This window comes from Scyliorhinus canicula, chromosome 21 (genome assembly GCF_902713615.1).
Source record: "Scyliorhinus canicula chromosome 21, sScyCan1.1, whole genome shotgun sequence".
In the NCBI taxonomy this organism is placed as follows: domain Eukaryota; kingdom Metazoa; phylum Chordata; class Chondrichthyes; order Carcharhiniformes; family Scyliorhinidae; genus Scyliorhinus; species Scyliorhinus canicula.
The window spans coordinates 13,858,782-13,886,487 of record NC_052166.1 but is presented as its reverse complement, the minus strand read 5'-3'; the positions used below and the strand labels follow the sequence as shown (position 1 = coordinate 13,886,487).

Sequence of the window (27,706 nt, the reverse complement as noted above, 5' to 3'; positions counted from 1 at the left end):
GCCGTGTCCCTGAACTCCCATATTGCGCACGAGGAGCATAACACGGGTCTGGGATCTCCTGCCATTTTTAACCTTTACCTTAACTGATTACAAATATAGTATCAAATAATTATTAAGTGAAATTAATAAAGATTTTACTTACCAATCACAATACTCACCAACACACGAAGAGTTAAATTTCTCCCAGCAACTGCTAATTGGAGCACTTTCCTTGCCAGCCAATCAGGTCACTGCTTTGCTGTGATGTCACCCTTCAAGGTAAGTTTTTAAAGAGATAAACTTACCTTCCCGACAACCACAGTTATTTTTTTTTGGTTAGAGGAAGTGTTTCGGGTATAATCGTCACTTGACAACAGCCCCTTCACAAACCACCTGCAAATTAGGCTAACGGCACTGCACGTATGTAAATCTCCCTGGAACAGGTAATCAGTAGCTCCGCTCTGCTGCCCTCTGCTGGATGCTTGCTTGCACTTGAACTCATCGGGTCTCTTTCGCAGGTACACCTTCAAATTAGGTTGACCGCACTGCACGTATGCAAATCTCCCCGGTAGGAAGAGATTTTTTATAGAAGGTAAGAGAGAGGCAAAAATAGACATTGGACCACTAGAAAATGTGGCTCAGGAAGTAATAATACGAAACAAAAAAATGGCAAACAAACTGAATAGTTACTTTGCATCAGTCTTCATGGTGGAAGACACCAGTGGGATGCCAGAGCTCCAGGAGAACCAGGAGGCAGAGGTGAGTGCAGTGACCATTACTAAGGAGAAGGTTCTGGGGAAACTGAAAGGTCTGAAGGTGGATAAGTCACCTGGACCGAATGGACTACACCCCAGGGTTCCAAAAAGGGATAGCTGAGGAAATTGTGGAGGCATTAGTGATGATCTTTCAGGAATTACTGGAGTCAGGAAGGGTCTCAGAGGACTGGAAGGTGGCTAATGTAACACCGCTGTTTAAGAAGAGAGGGAGGCAGAAGATGCGAAATGATAAGCCGATTAACCTGACTTCAGTCATTGGTAAGGTTTTAGAGTCTGTTATTAAATATGAGATCACGAAGCACTTGGAAGTGCATGGTAAAATAGGATTGAGTCAGCACGGCTTTGTCAAAGGGAGGTCGTGTCAGACAAATCTGATGGAATTCTTTGAGGAGGTAAGAAGGAGTTTAGACAAAGGAGAACCAGTGGACGTGATTTATTTAGATTTCCGGAAGGCCTTTGAAAAGGTGCCGCATAGGAGACTGTTAAATAAGTTAAGAGCTCATGGTGTTCAGGGTAAGATCCTGGCATGGATAGAGGATCGGCTGAATGGCAGAAGGCAAAGAGTGGGGATAAAGGGGTCTTTTTCAGGATGGCATCCGGTGACCAGTGGTGTGCCTTAGGGGTCTGTGCTAAGACAACAACTTTTCACAATATACATTAATGATTTGGAAGAAGGTACTGAAGGCACTGTTGCTAAGTTTGCAGATGATACAAAGTTCTGCAGAGGGACAGGTAATGTTGAGGAAGCAAGGGGGCTGCAGAAGGACTTGGACAAACTAGGAGAGTGGGCAATGAAGTGGCAAATGAAATACAATGTGGAAAAGTGTGAGGTTATGCACTTTGGAAGGAGGAATCTAGGCATAGACTATTTTCTAAATGGGGAAATGCTTCGGAAAGCAGAAGCATTGGGAGTCCTTATTCATGATTATCTTAAGGTTAATGTGCAGGTTCAGTCGGCAGTTAAGAAGGCAAATGCAATGTTAGCTTTCATATCTAGAGGGCTAGAATACAAGACCAGGGATGTACTTCTGAGGCTTTATAAGGATCTGGTCAGACCCCATTTGGAGTATTGTGAGCAGTTTTGGGCCCCGTATCTAAGGAAGGATGTGCTGGCCTTGGAAAGGGTCCAAAGGAGGTTCAGAAGAATGATCCCTGGAATGAAGAACTTGTTGTATGAAGAACATTTAAGGACTCTGGGTCTGTACTCATTGGAGTTTAGAAGGATGAGAGGGGATCTTATTGAAACGTACAAGATATTGCGAGGCCTGGATAGAGTGGATGTGGAGAGAATGTTTCCACTTGTAGGAAAAACTAGAACCAGAGGGCACTATCTCAGATTAAAGGGACGATCCTTCAAAACAGAGATGAAGAGGAATTTCTTCAGCCAGAGGATGGTGAATCTGTAGAACACTGCTGCAGAAGGCTGTGGAGGGCAATTTACTGAGTGTCTTTAAGACAGAGATAGATAGGTTCTTGATTAATGAGGGGATCAGGGGTAATGGGGAGAAGGCAGGAGAATGGGGATGAGAAAATATCAACCATGATAGAATGGCGGAGCAGACTCAATGGGCCAAGTGGTCTAATTCTGCTCTAATGTCTTATAGTCTTATGGTCTTATCCAGCCTCTCCTTATAGCTCAGACTATCAAGTCCTGGTAGATCTCTGTAAATCTCTTCTGTGCTCTTTCTAGTTTAACAATATCCTTCCTATAATAGGGTGACCAGAACTGAACACAGTATTCCATGTGTATTACTAATGACTTGTACAACTTCAACAAGATTCCTGTATTCAATATTCTGACCAATGAAACCTAGCATGCTGAATGCCTTCTTCACCACCCTGTCCACCTGCGACTCCACCTTCAAGGAGCTATGAATGTGTACCCCTAGATCTCTTTGCTCTGTAACTCTCCCCAACTCCCTACCATTAACTGAGTAGGTCCTGCCCTTATTTGATCGACCAAAATGTATCACCACACATTTATCCAAATTAACCTTCATCTGCCATTCATCGGCCCACTGGCCCAATTGGTCAAGATCCTGTTGCAATCTTATATAACCTTCTTCACTATCCACTATGCCACCAATCTTGGTGTCATCTGCAAACTTACCAGCCATACCTCCCACATTCTCATCCAAATCATTAATATATATAACAAATAAAAGTGGACCCAGCACCGATCCCTGAGGCATACCGCTAGTCACAGGCCTCCAGTTAGAAAAATAACCCTTCACAACCACCCTTTGGCTTCGGTCGCCGAGCCAATTTTGTATCCAATTGGCTACCTTACCCTGGATTCCGTGATATTTAACCTTTTGCAATAATCTACCATGCGGTGCCTTGCTGAAGTCCATGCAGGCAACGTCGACTGCACTGCCCTCATCTACCTTCTTGGTTACCTCTTCAAAAAATTCACTCAAATTGACTTTCCCCTTACAAAGCCATGCTGACTTTCCCTAATTAACCCTTGCCTGTCTAAATGCCTCTAGATCCAGTCCCTCAGAATACCTTCCAACAATTTACCCACTACAGAAGTAAGGCTAACCGGTCTGTAGTTCCCAGGCTTAACCCTACAGCCCTTCTTAAACAAGGGCACAACATTTGCTACCCTCCAATCTTCAGGCACCTCTCCTGTGGCTGTCAATTATTCAAATATCTTGGTTAGGGGGCCGGCAATTTCCACCCTAGCCTCCCACAACATCCTGGGATACATTTCATCAGGTCCTGGGGATTTATCTATCTTGATGCGCTTTAATACCTCCAGCACCCCTTCTCTGTAATATGTAAACTCCTCAAGACATCACTTTTTATTTCCCCAATTTCCTTAACATTCATGCCTTTCTCAACAGTAAATACTGGCGTGAAATATCAATTTAGGATCTCTTCCATCCCTTGTGGATCTGCACATAGATGACTTTGTTTATCCTTAAGAGGCCCTACCCTCTCCCTGGTCACCTTTTTACCCTTTATGTATCTGTAAAAGCTCTTTGGATTTTTCTTTGCCTTATCTGCTAAGACAATCTCATGTTGCCTTTTTCCCTCCTTCTATCAACGGAAAATATTTCTTCCTGTTTCCTCTATCTATGCCCCTCATAATTTTATACATCTCAATCATGCCCCCACCACCTCTCTTCCCCCCCCCTCCCCTCCCACCTCCCCACCCCACCCTCAGTCCCCTCTGCCCCAAGGAAAACAATCCAAGTCTATCCAATCTCTCTTCAGAACTAAAACTCTCCAACCCAGGCAACATCCTGGTAAATCTCCTCTGCACTCTTTCCGGTACTATCACATCCCTCCTATAATGTGGATTCAATAACTGCACAAAATACTCCAGTTGACATCAGTTCCAGCATAACACCCCTGCTCTTAAACTCTATGCCTCAGCTACGAAAGGTAAGGATACCATATGCCTTCTTCTCCACTGTATCCACCTGTTCTGCTACCTGAAGGAATCGGTTTACATGCACACCAAAATCCCTCTGATCCTTGGTGCTTCCCAGGGTCCCGCCGTTTATCATGTATTCCCTTGTCTTGTTTGTCCTGCCCAAGTGCATCACCACACACTCTATATGTAAACATCCTGAACCCTGTGGTTAGATTCGAAGCTGTAACTCTAAATAATACAACAGAAAGTGCTGGAAAACTCAGCAAGTCTGTGGAGACAGAAGCAGAGTTAACATGTTGAGTCCAATATGACTTTTCTTCAGAAATTAAGTTCAGCCAGTATAATGGAGCACCAGACACTTGGCTCCGTCACATATTCTCCCGAGTTCATTATCAGTGTCATGTGCAATAGCAGTACTATCAATTCCAATTTCAAACAGAAAGAGAGGGGAAAAGACAAAAGGGGAAAGAGTAGAGAAAGAGATAAAAGAGAAGATATCGATAGAAGACAAAACATTTGAAACCAGTTCATCTGCTGTTCTGTGATTTTGAATCTTTGAGATCTGATTGTTCCACTATTTGGATGAGTAGACCTATTTTAATTGCAGAGTCTCGTGATGCCACTTGGATTTTTAGTGACCATTATGAAATGCAGATGTTGGATTGTGTTTCTAGACATGCTCCTAACTGTTTGTTCTTCGTACAGGTGCTTGTACATCATGGAAACCTCTGCCAAGCTTTGTTTTCGAGGTGAGCTATCTCTTCATTCGAGGATAATCATCAGCAAAGATAATGACAACAAGGATAATCCAGGGAACTACAGGCCAGTGAGCCTTACGTCAGTGGTAGGGAAATTACTGGAGAGAATTCTTCGAGACAGGATCTACTCCCATTTGGAAGCAAGTGGTCACATTAGCGAGAGGCAGCACGGTGTTGTGAAAGAGAGGTCGTGTCTCACTAACTTGATAGAGTTTTTCGAGAAGGTCACAAAGATGATTGGTGGAGGTAGGGCAGTGGATGTTGTCTATATGGGCTTCAGTGAGGCCTTTGACAAGGTCCCTCATGGCAGACTGGGACAAAAGGTGATGTCACATGGGATCAGGGGTGAGTTGGCAAGATGGATACAGAACTGGTTAGGTCATAGAAGGCAGAGAGTAGCAATGGAAGGGTGCTTTTCTGAATGGAGGGCTGTGACTAGTGGTGTTCTGCAGGGATCAGTGCTGGGACCTTTGCTGTTCGTAGTATATATAAATGATTTGGAGGAAAATGTAACTGGTCTGATAAGTAAATTTGCAGACGACACAAAGGTTGGTGGAATTGCGGAGAGCGATGAGGACTGTCAGAGGATACAGCAGGATTTAGATCGTTTGGAGACTTGGATGGCGAGATGGCAGATGGAGTTTAACCCGGACAAATGTGAGGTAATGCATTTGGAAGGCCTAATGCAGGTAGGGAATACACAGTGAATGGCAGAACCCTCAAGAGTATTGACATTCAGAGAGATCTAGGTGTACAGGTCCACAAGTCACTGAAAGGAGCGATACATAGAACATAGAACATTACAGCACAGTACAGGCCCTTCGGCCCTCGATGTTGCGCCGAACTGTGAAACCACTTTAAAGCCCATCTACACTATTCCCTTATCGACCATATGTCTATCCAATGACCATTTGAATGCCCTTAGTGTTGGCGAGTCCACTACTGTTACAGGCAGGGAATTCCACACCCTTACTAGGAGGTGGCTAGCACGAGGGGACATAGCCTTAAATTGAGGGGTAATAGATATAGGACAGAGGTAGGTTTTTTACGCAAAGAGTGGCGAGGCCGTGGAATGCCCTACCTGCAACAGTAGTGACCTCGCCAACATTGAGGGCATTTAAAAGTTTATTGGATAAGCATATGGATGATAATGGCATAGTGTAGGTTAGATGGCCTTTAGTTTTTGACTTCCCATGTCGGTGCAACATCGTGGGCCGAAGGGCCTGTACTGTGCTGTATCGTTCTATGTTCTATGTACTGTTATCTGAGTAAAGAACCTACGTCTGACATCTGTCCTATATCTATCCCACCTCAATTTAAAGCTATGTCCACTGATGCTAGACATCACCATCCGAGGAAAATGGCTCTCACTGTCCACCCTATCTAATCCTCTGATCAGTTTGTATGCCTCAATTAAGTCACCTCTTAACCTTCTCTCTAATGAAAACAGCCTCAAGTCCTTCAGTCTTCCCTCATAAGATGTTCCCTCCATACCAGGCAACATTCTGATAAATCTCCTCTGCACCCTTTCCAATCCTTCCACATCCTTCCTATAATGTGGCAACCAGAACTGCACGCAATACTCCAAATGCGGCCGCCCCAGAGTTTTGTACAGCTACAACATGACCTCATGGCTCCGAAACTCAATCATTCTACCAATAAAAGCTAACACACCGTACGCCTTCTTAACAACCCTCTCAACCTGGGTGGCAACTTTCAGGGATCTATGGACATGGACACCGAGATCTCTCTGCTCATCCACACTACCAAGAATCTTACCATTAGCCCAGTACTCTGTCTCCCTGTTATTCCTTCCAAAATGAATCACCTCACACTTTTCTGCATTGAACTCCATTTGTCACCTCTCAGCCCAGCGCTGCAGCTTATCTATGTTCCTCTGTAACTTGTAACATCCTTCTGCACTGTCCACAACTCCACCGACTTTAGTGTCATCTGCAAATTTACTCACCCATGCTTCTATGCCCTCCTCCATGTCATTTATAAAAATGACAAACAGCAGTGGCCCCAAAACAGATCCTTGTGGTACACCACTAGTAACTGGACTCCAGTCTGAACATTTCCATCAACCACCACCCTTTGTCTTCTTCCAGCTAACCAATTTCTGATCCAAACTGCTAAATCACCTTGAATCCCATGCCTCCGTAGTTTCTGCAATAGCCTACTGTGGGGAACCTTATCAAACGCTTTACTGAAATCCATATACACCACATCAATTGCTTTACCCTCATCCACCTGTTTGGTCACCTTCTCAAATAACTCAATCAGGTTTGTGAGGCACAACCTACCCTTCACAAAACCATGTTGACTATCTCTAATCAAATTATTCCTTTCCAGATGATTATACATCCTATCTCTTATAAACCTTTCCAAGACTTTTCCCACAACAGAAGTAAGGCTCACTGGCTTATAGTTACCGGGGTTGTCTCTACTCCCCTTCTTGAACAAGGGGACAACATTTTCTGTCCTCCAGTCATAGAACATAGAACAGAACAGGCCCTTCGGCCCTCAATGTTGTGCCGAGCCATGATCACCCTACTCAAACCCACGTATCCACCCTACACCCGCAACCCAACAACCCCCCTCTTAACCTTACTTTTTTCGGACACTACAGGCAATTTAGCATGGCCAATCCACCTAACCCGCACATCTTTGGACTGTGGGAGGAAACCGGAGCACCCGGAGGAAACCCACGCACACAGGGGGAGGACGTGCAGACTCCACACAGACAGTGACCCAGCCAGGGAATCGAATCTGGGATCCTGGAGCTGTGAAGCATTTATGCTAACCACCATGCTACCCTGCTGCCCCTATCTTCTGGCTTCTGGCACTATTCCTGTAGACAAAGATGACATAAAGATCAAAGCCAAAGGCTCAGCAATCTCCTCCCTAGCTTCCCAGAGAATCCTAGGATAAATCCCATCCGGCCCAGGGGACATCTATTTTCACACTTTCCAGAATTGCTAACACCTCCTCCTTATGAACCTCAAGCCCTTCTAGTCTAGTAGCCTGTATTTCCGTATTCTCCTCGACAACTTTGTCTTTTTCCTGTGTGAATACAGATGAAAAATACTCATTTAGGACCTCTCCTGTCTCCTCGGACTCCATGCACAACTTCCCACTACTGTGCCTGACTGGCCCTACTCTTATCCTAGTCATTCTTTTACTCCTGACATACCTATAGAAAGCTTTAGGGTTATCCTTGATCCTACCAGCCAAAGACTTCTCATGTCCCTTCCTGGCTCTTCTTAGCTCTCTCTTTAGGTCCTTCCTAGATAATTTGTAACTCTCGAGCACCCCAACTGAACCTTCACGTCTCATCTTTACATAAGCCTCCTTCTTTCTCTTAACAAGTGTTTTAACTGCTTTAGTAAACCACTGTTCCCTCGCTCGACCATTCCCTCCCTGCCTGACAGGTACATACTTATCAAGGACACGCAGTAGCTGTTCCTTGAACAAGCTCCACATTTCCATTGTGCCCATCCCCTGCAGTTTTCCTCTCCATCCCATGCATCCTAAGTCTTGCCTCATCGCATCATAATACAGGTGGAGAAGGTCGTGAAGAAGGCATACAGTATGCTTGCCTTAATTGGCCGGGGCATTAAGTATAAAAATTGGCAAGCCATGTTGCAGCTGTGTAGAACCGTAGTTAGGCCACATTTGGAGTATAGTGTTCAATTATGGTCACCACACTACCAGAAGGATGTGGACGCTTTAGAGATGGTGCAGAAGAGATTTACCAGGATGTTGTCTGGTATAGAGGGTGTTGGATTAAGGAGAGGTTGAATAAACTCGGTTTGTTCTCAGTAGAACAAAAAAGGTTGAGGGGCAGAGGTCTACAAAATTATGAGGGGCATAGACAGAGTGGATAGTCAGAGACTTTTTCACAGGGTAGAGAGGTCCAGGGGACATAGGTTTAAGGTGCGAGGGGCAAGGTTTAGAGGACATGTATGAGGTAAGTTTTTTTACACGAGGTTAGTGGGTGCCTGGAACTCGCTGCCAGAGGTGGTGGAAGCAGGGACGATAGTGACATTTAAGGTGCATCTGGACAAATACATGAATAGGATGGAAATAGAGGGATACGGACTCCAGTAGTGTAGAAGATTTTAGTTCAGACGGGCAGCATGGTCGGCACAGGCTTGGAGGACCGATGGGCCTGTTCCTGTGCTGTACTTTACTTTGTTTTCGTTCATTCATTCATTCCCTAGATATTAGACTGAAATGTCAGAGTGTATTGCAGAGATCGGTATGGGGAAAGGTACTGAATTGGGTGCCCAGGGATCGGTACAGGGAGAGGTACTGAATTGGGTGCCCAGGGATCGGTACGGGGAGGAGTATTGAGTTGGGTGCCCAGGGATCGGTACGGGGAGAGGTACTGAATTGGGTGCCCAGGGATCGGTACGGGGAGAGGTACTGAGTTGGGTGCCCAGGGATCGGTACGGGGAGGGGTATGGAGTTAGGTGCCCAGGGATCGGTACGGGGAGGGGTACGGAGTTGGGTGCCCAGGGATCGGTACAGGGTGGGGTATTGAGTTGGGTGCCCAGGGATCAGTACGGGGTGGGGTATTGAGTTGGGTGCCCAGGGATCGGTATGGGGAGGGGTACGGAGTTGGGTGCCCAGGGATTGGTACGGGGAGGAGTATTGAGTTGGGTGCCCAGGGATCGGTACGGGCTGGGGTATTGAGTTGGGTGCCAAGGGAGCGGTACGGGGAGGGGTACGGAGTTGGGTGCCCAGGGATCGGTACGGGGAGGGGTACGGAGTTGGGTGCCCAGAGATCGGTACGGGGTGGGGTATTGAGTTGGGTGCCCAGGGATTGGTACGGGGTGGGGTATTGAGTTGGGTGCTCAGGGATCGGTACGGGCTGGGGTATTGAGTTGGGTGCCCAGGGATCGGTACGGGGTGGGGCATTGAGTTGGATGCCCAGGGATCGGTACGGGGTGTGGTATTGAGTTGGGTGCCCAGGGATCGGTACGGGCTGGGGTATTGAGTTGGGTGCCCAGGGATCGGTACGGGCTGGGGTATTGAGTTGGGTGCCCAGGGATCGGTACGGGGTGGGGCATTGAGTTGGATGCCGAGGGATCGGTACGGGGTGTGGTATTGAGTTGGGTGCCCAGGGATCGGTACGGGCTGGGGTATTGAGTTGGGTGCCCAGGGATCGGTACGGGGTGGGGCATTGAGTTGGATGCCCAGGGATCGGTACGGGGTGGGGTATTGAGTTGGGTGCCCAGGGATCGGTACGGGGTGGGGCATTGAGTTGGATGCCCAGGGATCGGTACGGGGTGGGGTATTGAGTTGGGTGCCCAGGGATCGGTACGGGCTGGGGTATTGAGTTGAGTGCACAGGGATCGGTGCTGATATATTGAGTGGAGTATGCCTAGCATTACTGCTGGACAGATGTGTGAAATGGCTGTCTCAGGGATCTGAGCAAAATTTCTGGTTCGGTCAGATCATAAATGAACGGACCACATCGTGTTTTGAATTGGAATTTGTTTGTTTTGGTTCCTTCATCAATTCACGAGGCTGAAAAAAATTCCAGTAACTTGTAAATGGGGTTTGCAGTGCCTCGATTATAGGTGCAGTTGTTTTTAAAATCAAACTGAAACAGATTCTGTCAATCACCACTGATTTGATTTATTATTGTCACATGTATTAGTATACTGTGAAAAGTGTTGTTTCTTGCATGCTGTACAGGCAACACACTGCAAGCTGAAACTAAATAAGAAATGCTTAATTTTGTTGCACACATTACTGATTGTTATGTGATTACAGATATGCAATATTTTCTCCATCTCTCCCTCTGTTACAGGGTCTTCGTCCAACAGGGACCGTACCTGAAGAATAAGATGAGGTAAGTTGGCTTTCAGGCAGTTCAGTAACACAGCTCATAGTGAAGGTGGGCACAGCAACGGCTACAGTATAAAGTAAAGCCCAGAGTATTGAGTATGACACTGTGTACACCACATGAACATCACTGGGACTGCTGCTGGATATAGCAGAGGATCAGAAATTGGCTAGCTGGAAGAAGACAAAGGGAGGTGGTTGATGGGAAATGTTCTGACTGGTGTCCAGTTACTAGTGGTGTACCACAAGGATCTGTTTTGGGGCCGCTGCTGTTTGTCATTTTTATAAATGACCTGCAGGAGGGCGTAGAAGGATGGGTGAGTAAATTTGCAGATGACACGAAAGTCGGTGGAGTTGTGGACAGTGCAGAAGGATGCTGCAAGTTACAGAGGGACATAGATAAGCTGGGCTAAGATAAGCAGAGCTGGGCTGACAGGTGGCAAATGGAGTTTAATGCAGAAAAGTGTGAGGTGATTCATTTTGGAAGGAATAACAGGAAGACAGAGTACTGGGCTAATGGTAAGATTCTTGGTAGTGTGGACGAGCAGAGAGATCTCGCTGTCCATGTACATAGATCCCTGAAAGTTGCCACCCAGGTTGAGGGAGTTGTTAAGAAGGCGTACGGTGTGTTAGCTTTTATTGGCAGAGTGATTGAGTTTCGGAGCCATGAGGCCATGTTGCAGTTTGACAAAATTCTGGTGCGGCTGCATTTGGAGTATTGCGTGCAGTTCTGGTCGCCACATTATAGGAAGGATGTGGAAGCATTGGAAAGGGTACAGAGGAGATTTACAAGGATGTTGCCTGGTATGGAGGGAAGATCTTATGAGGAAAGGCTGAAGGACTTGAGGCTGTTTTCGTTAGAGAGAAGAAGGTTAAGAGGTGACTTAATTGAGGCCTACAAGATGATCAGAGGATTAGATAGGGTGGACAGTGAGAGCCTTTTCCCCGGATGGTGATGTCCAGCATGAGGGGACATAGCTTTAAATTGAGGGGAGATAGATATAGGACAGATGTCAGAGGTAGGTTCTTTACTCAGAGAGTAGTAAGGGCGTGGAATGCCCTGCCTGCAACAGTAGTGGACTTGCCAACACTAAACGCATTCAAATGGTCATTGGATAGGCATATGGACGATAAGGGAATAGTGTAGAGGGACTTCAGAGGGGTTTCACAGGATGGCGCAACATCGAGGGCCGAAGGGCCTGTACTGCGCTATATATAGTACAGGTAGAGTACTAAATAAATCTCAGGATACAGCAGCAGTTGCAACATTAATTACTGCACTAGATTCAGTGGTGGTCACAGCACAGGGTAAATCATTGGGTACACTGAGAAGGATTTTGCGCAGTCCTGGAAGGTACAGCATGTGTTCTTTTGAATCTTTGTTCCAGCTGAACCCTGGTATATTTCAGTTGGGAGTTACTCTATCTCCTGGTCACTTCCATTTCGTGGGGTTTGACATGGTGGAACTCACAGCCACCAATCAAAGGTCTTCTGGTGGAAGTGAGATAGTGAGAGTGCAAGTGTGCAAGAGAAGCAATAGAGGCAGAAATTTCAAGCTTTGTGCCTTTGTGGAATGGGGACTAAATATTGTTCAAAGGTCAGAGAATCCCAGAGAGTCAAAGGGAAGGACAGAAACTGATCGATGTTTCACGTTTTGTTACACTGTGGCACTAGCCTATGTTGCTCCCTTTCAAAGTACCTTCTAAGCATATTCACATGACATACTCAGTGAGTTTTCCTTCTATCTGGTGTTCTTATGTTACGGGCCAGTGTTTAGGGAACCCCAAAGTATATCATGACGTTCACCTGACCCACACCGTTTAATAGATTGTGGTATGGGGGGCACACGGCCCACTCTACAGGTGTGGTACAGCAGAAATGGAGAAGTATTTTTTAAAGAAAAACAATGTTTATCCTATGAACTTAAGTTAACCTTTTTAAAACATACAGTGCATATCTTAGCAATCATTAATTCTAATACAACCCCCAAAGAATACAACACTAAATACTCCTTTAAGCTTTCCTTTTAACATCCATGAGACTTAAAAAATAACTTTTAACAGAAGCACATTAGGTTTATATTCAGGTTAAAGTCAGAACTGAGAGCAGTTATTAGTTTTAAATCACCAAAGGATTGATTTACAGTTTTTAGATTACAGAGAGAGAGAGACTAATATCCCTTCTGGCTGTGACTGCAGCTATCCAGCTCTGAACATGAAACTAAAACACACCCTGCAGCAAATAGCCTAAAACGAAAGTAAAAAGTTGACAGACAGCTCAGCTCCACCCATTCTCTGACATCACTGTAGTAATAAACACCCATTTCTTAAAGGTACTCTCACATGACACCTCCCCCCAAGAAAAAAAGTAAACCATCAACTTCAAGATGGTTTCATTTTTCACCTTTTCACTATCCTTTAAGAAATGCACACAGTAAATATTCTTTTCTGTTTAAACAAAAAACAACACACGCAAACAGGTACAACAATATAATCCATTTTTTCTTTTTCCTCCAACTGGAATCCTTCTCGATTGACAGTCTCTTTGAACAAGATCTCTGCCCGATCTGTCCATTTCTCTACATCTCAGCAGTTTTCTTTAAAAGTAAGATGCTTTAGTTCAATCGGATCACAGAGGCCCTTGTAATTCTCCAACACAGAAGTATTAGTTATCACAGCTTTCAGGCAGTCAAATGCCTGTTGAAACTCCGCTGATTTTCCAGAACTAAAAATATCCGCCTCATCCTCCAGCTGTTCTTGTTCTTTTTCAACCTTCTCATCAAAAATCGTTTCTGATAATTGCACATCAACTTCATCGTCACTCTTGTCTTAACCTGTGACTTTGCGACCTTGTTAGTACACAATCTGGAAAATTCCCAGGATATTCGCCCTTCAACGCTTCAGTTGTCTGATTTTCCACTGGCTTATCAACCACAGTAGGCATCACCCACCTGCGATCTAGATATATCATTACCCAAGATAAACTGTATTCCTGGACAAGTGGACAAACTAGTTTCTCTATTACTCCTACTACCACTTCACCACACTTCACTGGACTTTCCAAACTTACCTTATATAATGGAACACTACTCTTCTCACCCTGAATTCCACATATTACCACCTTTTCTGGTAATATTCTTCCCAAACTACATAACTCCTCATCTCTTACCATGAAAGACTGACAAGCTCCCGTATCTCTTAAAATTGTGACGTCTTTACCTCCTCCTCCTGATACACATGAGTAAAGTTTACCCACACAAGTAAATTCTTGAAAGAGATCTGGCACCTTCTTTTCAATCACCTCTTGATCAGGCTGTACAATCTTTTGTACCTCCTTCGCTTCACTTGGGCTTTCCTTTACCACTTTAACAAGCCCCACTGTCCTGTCCTGTTTTACCATATCAGCCTTCCCAGTGCTTTTCTTCAACCACCAACACTGTGACTTTACATGGCCTAGTTTATTATAGAGAAAACATTTGAAACATTTCATTTCTATTCCACCCTCCTGGATTTCATTTTTAATCTGAGGTACACTCTCCTTATTATCTCCCATCAGATCACCTTTACCGTTACCACTTGATATTTCTCATGTCCCCAGTTTCCATCCCTCAGAGACTGAAACTGATGTTGGAAACCAAACATTGATTTATGAACTAATTCATAATCATCTGCCATTTCTGCTGCTAACCTCGCAGTTTTAATCCTTTGCTCTTCCACATGAGTTCTCACTACATCAGGAATTGAACTTTTAAACTCCTCCAAAAGTATACTTTCTCTGGGAGCTTCATACGTTTGGTCTATTTTCAAAGCCCTTATCCACCTATCAAAATTACTCTGTTTGATCCTTTCAAACTCCATGTATGTTTGACCAAATTTTTTCCTTAAATTTCTAAACCTTTGTCTGTAGGCTTCAAACACTTCACTAGCACTACCAACCAGCTTTGTTTGAATCAGTAATAACCACATGTCCTGTGGCCATTTCATTTGTTTAGCTACCTTCTCAAGTGAAATGGAAAAGGCTTCTTCCTCCTTCTCATCAAACCTTGGCAGTGCTTGGACATATTTAAATAGATTCCCACCAAGCCTTTGACTATGATGCTCTGTCTCGCTATCCTCATCACTATCATCCAACTGTGCGTTTCCCTTTACATCTGCCAATTTTAACTGCCTGTCATGTTTCATGGCTATTTTCTGAAGTTCAAACTCTCTCTTTATCTTTTCCCCTGATCGGTATCTCCCTTTCTCTTTCTTTTTCCTCTCTATCTCTTTCGTATTCAAGCTGCTTTAATTCTTTTTCATGTTCCATTTGTTTAATTTGTAACTGAATTTTTGCCATTTCCAATTAGTCAAACTGTATCTCAGGCAACTTTAAATGCTCAGCCTCCACCATAATTATCTCATATTTTCGCATTTTGTCAAGTAATGTTAACTGCAATGTTTTTGCCAAATCTAACAGTCTGCTTTTAGTCACTGTCCGTAAGGTACTGCGTGAACCGTCACCACCCCCAAAAGCCTCAGAGCCACTGAAAGAGACATTGACCACAACACACTCCCTACTTAAACTAAAATACCGCACCTGAAAAGCAACTACTATATGCTCACCCCTCACTGTCTTTAAGTTCACTAAGCCGATCCAATAGACAGACTTTTATCCCCCTTGAGCCCCCAATTTATTATGGGCCAGGATTTAGAGAACCGCAAAGTGTATCATGGAGTTCACCTGGTGCACAACTTTTAATAGATTGTGGTATGAGGAGTGCAGCAGAAATACAAGAAAAAAGAACAAAGAAAATTACAGCACAGGAACAGGCCCTTCGGCCCTCCCAGCCTGCGCCGATCCAGATCCTTTATCTAAACCTGTTGCCTATTTTCCAAGGATCTACTTCTCCCTGTTCCCCACCTGTTCATATATCTGTCCAGATGCATTTTAAATTATGCTATCGTGCCCGTCTCTACCACCTCCGCTGGCAAAGCGTTCCAGGCACCCACCACCCACTGCATAAAAAACTTTCCATGCACATCTCCCTTAAACTTTCCCCCTCTCACCTTGAAATTGTGACCCCTTGTAATTGACACCCCCACTCTTGGAAATATGGCCTAACAAAAGTCCTATACAACTGTTACATGACCTGCTGACTCTTGTACTCAATACCCCGTCCGATGAAGGAAAGCATGCTGTATGCCTTCTTGACCACTCTATCAACCTGCGTTGCCACCTTCAGGGTACAATGGACCTGAACTCCCAGATCTCTCTGTACATCAACTTTCCCCAGGACTCTTCCATTGACCATATCGTCCGCTCTTGAATTAGATCTTCCAAAATGCATCACCTCGCATTTGCCTGGATTGAATGCCATCTGCCATTTCTCTGTGCAACTCTCCAATCTATCTACATTTTGCTGTATTCTCTGACAGTCCTCCTCGCTATCTGCAACTCCACCAATCTTAGTACCATCTGCAAACTTGCTCATCAGACCACGTATACCTTCATCCAGAGGTATATCACAAACCAATAGTCACCTTTCTCCATTTTGAGACACTCCCTTCCACCACTACTCTTTACAGCACGGTAGCATTGTGGATAGCACAATCGCTTCACAGCTCCAGGGTCCCAGGTTCGATTCCGGCTTGGGTCACTGTCTGTGCGGAGTCTGCACATCCTCCCCGTGTGTGCGTGGGTTTCCTCCGTGTGCTCCGGTTTCCTCCCACAGTCCAAAGACGTGCAGGTTAGGTGGATTGGCCATGATAAATTGCCCTTAGTGTCCAAAACTGCCCTTAGTGTTGGGTCGGGTTACTGAGTTATGGCGATCGGACCCCGGGGGGAGCTGCCACGGTGGCCTGGCCTGTGATCGGGGCCCACCAATCGGTGGGCGGGCCACTGCCGTGGGGGCACTCTTTTTCTTCCGCCGCCGCCACGGCCTCCACCATGGCAGATGCGGAAGAGACCCCCCAGCCGTGCATGCGCCGGGATGACATCAGTGGCCGCTGACGCTCCGGCGCATGCGCAGCCTCATGCCGGCCTGCGAAGGCCTTTCGGCCAGCCGTTTGCGACGGCTGGCGGGGCGGAAAGACCGTTCACGGCGGCGGGCGGGGAGCCAAAGGCTGCTCGCGCTGGTTGGCGGGGCGTCAACCCCTCCAGCGCAGGCCAAGCACCTAAAGGTGCAGAGATTTCCGCACCTCTCGGGAGGCCCGACGCCGGAGTGGTTGGCGCCACTCTGGTACGCCAGGATCCCCCGCCCCGCTGGCTAGGGGACAATAGCGCCCCAGATACCTGCTCTGACAGTGATGCAAACACTTCACTAGCTCAACCAACCAATCTTGTTTGAATCAGTAATACCCACATGTCCTGTGGCCATTTCAATTGTTTAGCTACCTTCTCAAATTAAATGAAAAAGGCTTCTACCACCTTCTCATCAAACCTTGGCAATGCTTGGACATATTTCAATAGATCCCCACCAAACCTTCAACTATGATGCTCATGCTTACTATCCTCCTCACTGTCCTCAGACTGTACGTTTCTCTTTACATCCTCCAATTTTAACTGACTGTCATGTTTCGTGGCTATTCTGTGCTTTAATTCTTTTTCATGTTCATGCTGCTTGATCTGTAATCGAATTCTTGCCATTTCTAATGATTCTGACTGTGTCTCAGGCAATTTAAAATGCTCAGCTACTGCCACAATTACCACTTATTTTCGTATGTTGTCAGATAATGTTAACTGCAATGTTTTTGCTAAATCCAAAAGCCATTTTTAAGTCTCTTTTTTGTAAGATACTGCGTGTGATCTTCTCCACCCACAAAAACTTCTGAGCCTCTGAAAGAGCCATTGTCCACAACACACTCCCTACTTAATCTGGAATATCACACCTGAAAATCAAACACAAATATGCTCTCCCCTCACTATCTTTAAATTCACTAAACCAACCCAATCACGAAAGATAGACTTTTATCCTGGATGAGCCTCCAATATTTGTTATGGACCAGGTTTTGGAAACTCCAAAGTATATCATGGAGTTCACCTGACCCACAACTGTTTATTAATTTTGGTTATGAGGAGCATAAGGGCCTACCTTTCAGGTGTTATTCAACCAGAGGCCTTAAACACTTTTAAACAAAACAAAGTTTATTGTACAAATTTATAAATACACGCAGAAAGCCTTTCTACAAACATAAATTCACTACACAACTACAGTTCTCTCTCTCTCTCTCTCTTAAATAACCATGAATAATTTCCCTTGCTGCTGTTTCAACTTGATAACATCCAAAATAACAGGAAAACCCTTTCAACAAAACAGTAGGTTTGAATTATTTGCAGAAAACAGTTATCACTTTTAAATTATCAAGTAATCCGGACACCTTTTAACATACAGAGAGAGAGAGAGAGAGAGAGAGAGAGAGAGAGATGCTTTCTTTTTCTGAATCCAGCGTACACCGAAAGTACAACTCAGAGCCACAGCCAGCTTCCAGCTCAAAACAAAAGTAAAAGCCAGAACCAAAGCCCAGCTCCACCCACACAATGACATCACTGAAGCTATAATACAAACATTCTTAAGGGGACACTCGCATGACACCTGTAACTGACTCTGAGCTAAATGTTCCTACTCTCTTTTCCAGGTGACGATGAGCTTCTGGCTGTTCCAAAGAAAGTGTAGCTGGAAATAAAAGAAGAGAAAATTGAGAGTAACAATGGTCATTAAAGTGATGATTTAACACGATCCATCAGACACGCTGTGTGGGCCTGATCCTAAAGACAGAGGGAGGAAGTTTACACCAATTCAGGCTCGATATTGTGATGATACTTTCAAACATATTGCCCAATAAAACAATATAATCAAATCAATCATTTGCCTCGAGTGTCCAGAATGTGGATTGTTAAGTGTGAAATGTTGTGTGGTAGTATCCCTGTGCTAAATGGGACAGATTGAAAGCAGATCCAGCAACTCAAAGCTAAGTCATTGACAGAAGCAGAATTGTATTCCACCGCAATCTGTAACCTCATGACTAGGAAAGTTCCTCACTGTACCATTACCATCAAACCAGGGACCCAATCCTGGTTCAGTGAGGAATGTAGGAGAGCATGCCAGCTGCAGCACCAAGTGTTTCAAAAAATGAGGCACCAGTGTGGTGCGGCAGTAATACAGAATGACACGCACGCTGAAGAGCAGAATTGGCAATGCAATTGACAGAGCTACGCAATCTCATGTTAGACGTTTAGCTGCTGTTGTATAAAGAGTCAAAGGTAGTGCTCCTTTTACAAACACCTTCATTTCCCTTTAACAGACTCTGCACAAAACTATATCTTCGCATCATCTGACACAAAGGCCACCTGAAGTCTCTTTACATATCAGTGTCAATTATTGGATACTTAAATGAGACAACTAATTGGAATGTCTCTCAACCCATTACTTAACAGTCTCCCCTTCCTTGGAGAAAAAAAAATAATTAGGTGAAAAGAAAATTACAAGAAATGCAAAAACACACACGCAATTCCCCCCCCCCCCCCCCTTTTTTTCTTTTTTTTTGAAAAAAAAACAGTCACGGAAAGAGGCATCCTTCATTAAAATATCCCAAAATTTCTGTGAGCTAGCCCCCTTTTTTGTAAAACAGTGACAATTGATAGCTACTGTTGACCAATTTAATTTTTGCTATCTCCCCTCTGTCCAACATCTGCTTCAGACTTGCGATGCCGATCCTCAACCATTTTTCATTGACACTTTTTGTAGAGTGCACATTTTCACACAGGGATTTATTGTCAATGTGACAGTCAATAGGTATATTACCCAATTCCCCTCATCCCAAAATTTCTGTTAATATCTGAGATATATAAACGGCCATATCCACCGCCTCTACAAGGCTTAATGTCTCAGCAGCCAAAGTGCTTTTGACCACTCTCCTTATTTTCTTTGTTTCCCACACAAGTGGGCAACATTTACCATTGTTCCCCAAAAGGAAAATTATAAAACCTCCTGCACTTGAAACCCCATCACATAAATTTGCCTAGGACGCATCGCTATAAACTATGCATTTCAAGTGCTGACGGTCACCTAAAACCTGGAACCTCAAAAGCCACTCCTGCATTTTTAGTTTGACCAACGTTTTATTTGCACTTATTATGTCTTCCACTTTGGGATCATTCATGTTTGTACTCCACTCTAAGACATCAAAACTCACATCTGGTCATGTCTGTCTCCCTAACCAATTCAGTTGCCCAATTAAACTTCGCAGTTGCTCTTTTTCCATCTTTGAAACCATTGCGTCTTCTTGTGAAACACGGCCACGGCTAATTGCTATTGGGCTGATGCTTTCCAAATAAGATTGCTGACGTAAAGTTGCCCCTAACTTAGTCTGTCCGATTTCCCGTCCAATATTTAAATGCACCAGAAATCTGACTTCCACCCTGAATTCTTTCCTCAAACCAGAGATTACAATAGCTTCAAAATCACTAGTCCCACCCCAAAACAATCATTGATATGTATCATAAAGATGCCAGAAAGATTTCCTTTATAGTGCCGGATATGCTTTCAACTGGCAACAGCCTAACTGACCTTACCGACTCTAGACACATCATTCAATCATTTGTTCAACTTCCAGAGTACTCCTTCTGTGTTAGCTGTCTCTTTAGGAGGATGGAGAAAAATGTCTCTCTGGAGCTGATGCCCCTGCAAAAAGGCAGCTTTTATGTCTATAGATTTGCATTCCCATGCCTTTGTGGCTAATAGTGCCAAGAAGATCTTTAAAATAACCTGTCCTGCCATAGGTAAATCTACCCTTAAATCCTGATCTTTTAAGTTTTCTTCAAATCCCCTTGCCACAAGCCTGGCCTTTGCCTTATAAGTTCCATCCGGAAGAACCTTTTCCATGCAAATCCATCTGTGGGATAGAGCTCTCTGTCCCCTATCCGGTACCTCCGTGGATACCCCAAATTCACTCCAACTATGCAATTCTTGCTGTTTGGCACCTTTGATAACTTTCTCATCTAATTTATTGGAAGCCACCAAAATCTCACACATGTGGGCTTCTACTCCTAATAGTATTCGTAGTCTTACTCATGTTCCAAGACCTTGATAAACTCCGTCCCCCCTCCCGCCTGGTATATCGTTCTGTACTGCTACTGCTTGATCTTTCCCTTCTGCTGTGAGATGTCCTTTCAAAAGTTCTCGACATTTTCCTGTGGACCTGCTCACTATCCGATGTACTATCTGTACTGGTACTGCGTTTCTGTGCCCTCCATTTTTGAACTTTGTGTTCCCAATCCATTGTCTTGACTCCTTCCCCTGAATGATGTACATTCAACCAATGTTTATACTTTCCAGTGGCCTTCCCTGCTCTCCTAATAACAGTTGCATCCTTCCACTGACTAGACCCTTCAGGCAAGTATGTCACTTTTGTACCAACAGTTGGCAGTTGTCCTTTTAGAAAAATGGCGTGTTCTAATTCATCAGCAGTGTTGTGTTCCTCTACAGAAACCCTGTCTATATCAGTTAACTGGTCCTCATAGTTCTGTAACACATACATTCCAGATGACTCTGGTTCCTCGTTATGTCTGTCTGCTCTGTCTAAATTTGAAAATTTGTAATCTGTACCCATCATCTTTGATGAATGTATCCAACAGTTTGATTGCCATGTTGCAAAATAATTGTTTGCCATCTATGCCTATGATCTTCCCTGGGTCTTTCCATTCATTACAATTGTCTCTCTTAAAGTATACTATGTCTCCTTGCTGAAAAACGGCCGTACATTTGATGGCCGCACATTATGTCTTAAAGCTCTGTGAATTCTTTCAGAGACGTTTGCTTCCAAAGAAGCTTTTCTACTGTTATGTAATGTATTTAAATGCTCAGTAAAGGCAGAGCTAATTGTAGTCCCTTCCCAAGCTGGACGCTGGTCATCTAAAATGGACGGAATTTTACGATGTCTGCCAAACACTAATTGATAGGGTCTATAGCCCCCAACCATCTGCCATGAATGCTTTGCATGTATTGCCCATGCTAAAGCTGAATTTAGCTTGCAATTTGGTCTACTTGCCAAAATTTTCAGGAGCATGTCATCTATTACCACATGGTTTCTTTCACACACACCATTACCAAATGGGCTTTCCGCAGCCGTATTCACAACTGTGATATTCAAGTTTTCACCCATATCCCCAAAGTCATTATTAGCAAATTCTCCCCCATTGTCTGTAAAATATTTTGCCGGTGGGCACATTCTGGCTGGTTTAGCTCACAAGGCTAAATCGCTGCCTTTTAAAGCAGACCAAGCAGGCCAGCAGCACGGTTCGATTCCCGTACCAGCCTCCCCGGACAGGCGCCGGAATGTGGCGACTAGGAGCTTTTCACAGTAACTTCATTGAAGCCTACTCGTGACAATAAGCGATTTTCATTTCATTCCTGTCCCTGTCCATTTTTCCACAATTTGATCCAGAATTACTCTCTTTTCTTTACTTCATACAATCGTTGATTGACTAAATCTGGTTGCTAAATCTACAAAATGCAAAACAAATATATTATTGGCTTTATTCCAGATCTTAAGGTCCATGACCACAATAGAACATAGAATATACAGTGCAGAAGGAGGCCATTCGGCCCATCGAGTCTGTAACGACCCACTTAAGCTCTCACTTCCACCATATCTTCATAACCCAATAACCCCTCCTCACCTTTTTGGTCACTAAGGGCAATTTATCATGGCCAATCCACCTAAACTGCACGTTGTAAAAATCTCTGGCCAAAGGTAGGGTTATTATCGGTCGTGCTGGTGTCCTTCTGTACTTCCTACAAACTTGATGTGGAGATGCCAGCATTGGACTGGGGTGAACACAGGGTAAAGTCCAACAGGTTCTTTTTCAAACACTAGCTTTTGGAGCACTGCTCCTTCCTTTATTGCATTCACCTGAGGAAGGAGCAGTGCTCCGAAAGCTAGTGTTTGAAACAAACCTGTTGGACTTTACCCTGGTGTTGTAAGACTTCTTACTGTACTTACCCCAGTCCAACGCCGGCATCTCCACATTACGGGAAATATGGCACACTCCCACTACCCCCTACAACCACGAGCATGGAGACCCCTTGTCGATACGAGAGCGGTCCTCAAGGACTGACAGTGTCAGGTGACGCGAAGCCTGGAGCTCGCTCCGGCTGCACCGCCGATCTAAGGAGTAGCCTAGGGGCCATCGGGCACCCCAAGAGAGGACAGGGTGATGGATCCTGTGCCAGTGACTGCCGCAGGGAAGGTGCCGGAACACCATGGCACCCCTGAATCTGCCCGCTTGTCCCCTGCGCATCTGATGGGCAGCTAGAACAGGGTGGCAACATGCCACCAATGACACCCAGAGGAAGGCCAGCAAAGGGGACACAGGTCACAGAGTGGAAGTCGCAGTAGGCTGCTTCTATTCCGAATGTACTGCCTGGTGAAACCACCTTAACATAGAACAGTACAGCACAGAACAGGCCTTTCGGCCCTCGATGTTGTGCCGAGCAATGTTGTCCCTACTCAAACCCACGTATCCACCCTATACCCATAACCTAACAACCCTCCCCATTAACCTTACTTTTAAGGACACTACGGGCAATTTAGCATGGCCAATCAACCAAACCCGCACATCTTTGGACTGTGGGAGGAAACCGGAGCGCCCGGAGGAAACCCACGCACACACGGGGAGGACGTGCAGACTCCGCACAGACAGTGACCCAGCCGGGAACCGAACCTGGGACCCTGGAGCTGTGAAGCATTTATGTTAACCACCATGCTACCGTGCTACCCCACCTTGTTGGAGCATTAGAGCCCGTAACGGCAGAAAGGCACACATCGGTTAAGTTGGCATGTGTGCAGCACATAAGTGAGCGATAGGGGATAGGGTACAATCCTTGTAAATAGGACAATAAACACCTGTTCACCAACGTTCCAAATTGCCTTGGTCATCTGTCAGAAGGGTGTGAGGGATGGACTGGGCTTGAAGCAGAGGGTGTGCTGGGTGGGGGTGTGAGAGTCTGCTGTTGTGAGGAGTGGGATGAGCCCTCTGACTCCGGCATCCATCCCTGCCAGCACGGGTACTGGTGGCTGGTGCTACCCATGCCAGCAGTACGCTCTGCGGACCCTCGCCCTCCCGTGGGATCTACTATGGGCATCCCCTTGGGTGGGCCCCACCAGCAGGATGGGACGGAGTCTGTGGGCTCCTCAGGGATGAGAGGCCTGGGAGGGAGTGGGAGAAGGGGATGGGCTTCTGGGGCACTCATATGTCCGGTAGCGTTCTGCACAACAACGGATCATGGTCAGTGGGGTGCGCTGCAATGTGGCTGCCTTGCAGGCCGCGGCAATGGTGGTCTGTGCCTGGACACCCCGCCCTGGGGGTCACCCCGACCCCACAGACCATCCCCTGGCCACACCCCGCTACTCTCCATGGCCCTGGCGAAAGCCCTGGCCAGTGGCAGGAGATGCAGCTCAAGGCTGCACCTTTGGGAGCATGTCTTACTTCCTTTCTCTCCCTCAGCAGCCATGCTGATTTTACATATCACAAGTGAACCTCACCATCGGTAATTCCTTCTGACGGAGGCGGAGCATCATGGTTGGGCCGGAGAATGCAGGGGCATGACGTGAATGATATGCCAATTGCGTTTACTGTACAATTTGCATGCCTACCCCGGTGTGTGGAATGCACTCACACCGCTGTTGAGGCTCTGGAGGATGGTATTCCATGCGGCACATGCTGGTGGCCTCAACTTTCTGCTCACATGGCATTCTCTGCACGATCGTGCTTCGCGATTCTGGCGTCATTGGACGGAGAATCCCACCCCTGATGTTTCTCACCGGAATGTTAGAAAAGTATTAATGGCATCAGGTGATAAGAATCAGAGGAAAAAAACAATTTTTTTTCTTTAAGCTACACAGATCCTTCTTGTCAAGGATTAGGAATCCTGCTAAAACATCAAGTGTGGTTGATGTGGAATATTCAAAGTTCATCAATGCGATTAACGCAAAATGTGAAATATGTATAAACTATTGGAATACACCACCACATTCTATTTTCAGCTTTCCATTGGCACGTGACTACAATGAGATGGTTGTCATGGATCTAAAGATATGGGACAATGACAGAAAGATTTTAATTTTACATTTTATTGGGGGACAACCAGATTTAGGTTTTCCAGCGATACATAGCAAGGACAATAAGATGATTGGAGCTAAAGTCGACCCAGACTTAGATTGACACTTGAGGCGCGATTCTCCGACCCCCACGCCGGGCGGGAGAATTGCGGGAGTGCCGGGCAATTCCTGCCAAGCCGCCCTGGCACCCGCACGCGATTCTCCCCCCCCCCCCAAAACGGCGTGCCAAGTTTTACGACAGGCCGCTCGGAGAATCGTCGCTCGCCTTTTCTAACGGTCGAGCGGCGATTCTCCGGCCCGGATAGGCCGAGCGGCCTGCCCAATCCGACCGGTTCACGCCGGCGCCAACCACACCTGGTCTCTGCCGGTGTGAACAGCGCGCGAACGCTGCGTGTGCGGCCTGTGGGGGGGGAGGATCGAGCACCAGGGGAGTGCTCAGTCTGGCCCGCGATCGGTGACCACTTGCGCATGTGCGGGTGATGTAATTTAAGCGCCGTCGGCTGCATCATTTGCGGGGCGCCGCTTTGATGCTGCGCCAAGGCCCGGCACGTGAAATTGACGTGGCGCCGCTCCTGGCCCCCTGGGGGTGGGAGAATAGGGGGCGAGGAGTGGCCTCCGACGCCGGAGTGAAACACTCCGGTTTTCACTCCGGCGTCGGCACTTTGTCTCCCTTTGGGAGAATTTTGCCCTAAGTTTCTGAGATAATGGAGAGGCATTTGCTATTGATGAATTTAGAGATGTGAATGAAAAGGTGAACACTGTGGTCATGGATGACGCTGCTGAAAGTCCTTCAGCAACAGTCTCAGTGAAAGGAACCACTCAGTGATGGACGAAATGCTGCATAAATTCTTAGCAGATCAACAACTGCACTGACATGGGTGCTGATGCAAAGAATTTTCTTCAGATGGTTTCTACCTATGGGAGGAATACCAAATTACATTATATGCTGCCCAATAGTCCCTCTGCCCGAGAAGGAACTACGATTAGTTTAATTTTTTCCTACACATTTGAATACTTTACATGGAGAGAAGGGACTTGCAGAAAATTCACAGAGTTCGAGAAGATCATATATGAGCATTCAAGAATCGTAGGGATTCTCTGATTATTCAAGATAGGCTCTAATTCTGAGGATATGGGGTATTATGAGAGAGAGCACCATAAGGAATGGAAAAGTCCTGGTAAGAAGGCGACGAGGCATCCTGCACCTCACATACTCATGTACTCATGTCTACTTCAGAGAATCGTGAATACCGCCCAGTCCATCACACGAACCTGCCTCCCATCCATTGATTCCATCTACACCTCCCGCTGCCGGGGGAAAGCAGGCAGCATAATCAAGGATCCCTCCCACCCGGCTTACTCACTTTTCCAACTTCTTCCATCGGGCAGGAGATTCAGAAGTCTGAGAACACGGACGAACAGACTCAAAAACAGCTTCTTCCCCACTGTCACCAGACCCTCTTATGGACTGACCTCATTAACACTACACCCATGTCTGCTTCATCCGATGCCAATGCTTATGTAGTACATTGTATATATTGTGTTGCCCTATTATGTATCCTCATGTATTTTCTTGAATTCTGTTTAATTCCCTTTTCTTCCCATGTACTGAATGATCTGTTGAGCTGCTTGCAGAAAAATACTTTTCACTGAACCTCGGTACACGTGACAATAATCAAATCCAATCCAATCCAATCTTGTGATGACTATGTTGGGGATCTACAGTCGATCAGGGTCAGGATGGTGGTAGGTTGAGCGACCATGTTCAGGACAGAGCTATCCCATCCAAAGGCCCATTGCCTAAAGCGGAATCTCTAGTGACATTTGTTCTGGAGGAGTCCAGTGAATGGTGGGATTTGATCCTGATTGGCCATACAGGTAAAGTTTTGGACAAGTTTAAATATTGATTCAATGTTCAAGATGATGGCTGATTGAGGTCCATGGACTGGCAGAATGGGGTAAAAGAATGGAAATCAAGAAGTAAAAATGCAAGTTGGGCTGAAAGTGACTTTTCTGTTAGAAAACAGTCGCAAACCAGAAAAAGAGTCCATTCGAGAGAAATCCGATAGTTGTCGTCCCGAATGACAATGACATTCAAGTCGAGGCCACAGTTTGAATAGATTACCTAATGAAAGGATGGCTACAGAACAGTCTTGAGATGGGACCAGAATCTTTAGTAGCACCAATAAACGAAAGTGCAAACCAATGAGAAGCAAAACGAAAGGAATCAGATAGTTGGGAGGAATTTGGAGTTTATTGTGAAGAACCAGATCGGGGACAGCAACCGTGCCATATATATGAATTAGAACATAGAACAGTACAGAACAGGCCCTTCGGCCCTCGATGTTGTGCCGAGCAATGATCACCCTACTCAAGCCAACATATCCACCCTATACCAGTAACCCCCCCCCCCCCCCAATTAACCTTATTTTTAGGACACTAAGGGCAATTTATCATGGCCAATCCACCTAACCCGCACATCTTTGGACTGTGGGAGGAAACCCACGCACACACGGGGAGGACGTGCAGACTCCGCACAGACAGTGACCCAGCCGGAAATTGAACCTAGGACCCTGGAGCTGTGAAGCATTTATGCTAACCACCATGCTACCGTGCTATTGGTAAGGAAAATGTTCTCACAAATGGAACTCACCAAGATGGGGCCCAGAGACACAGAACCCCCTTCACCAAGATGGCGCCCGAAGGGACAAAGAACCGCCCACATCTCGATGGCGGCAGAAGGGACACATAACTACCTTTACAAAGATGGAGCCCGAAGAGACATATCACCGCCTTCACCAAGATGGTGAGCGAAGCGAACGTTCACTGCTGAGAACCGGATGTGCGGTGAAG

General features: G+C 45.7%; 1 protein-coding gene across 1 annotated transcript in view; it reads left to right on the top strand.

The window, feature by feature from the left end:
* LOC119955854 (protein AMBP-like) overlaps nucleotides 1-18,596 on the top strand; it is a 59,128-nt gene extending 40,532 nt beyond the window's left edge. The window contains exons 6-8 of the mRNA XM_038782493.1: nucleotides 4,846-4,889; nucleotides 10,723-10,764; nucleotides 18,371-18,596. Coding sequence (XP_038638421.1) covers nucleotides 4,846-4,889; nucleotides 10,723-10,758 — 80 coding nt within the window. The 3' untranslated portion in view covers nucleotides 10,759-10,764; nucleotides 18,371-18,596. The remainder of the gene's footprint in view (nucleotides 1-4,845; nucleotides 4,890-10,722; nucleotides 10,765-18,370) is intronic.
* The last annotated feature ends 9,110 nt before the right edge of the window (nucleotides 18,597-27,706 follow it).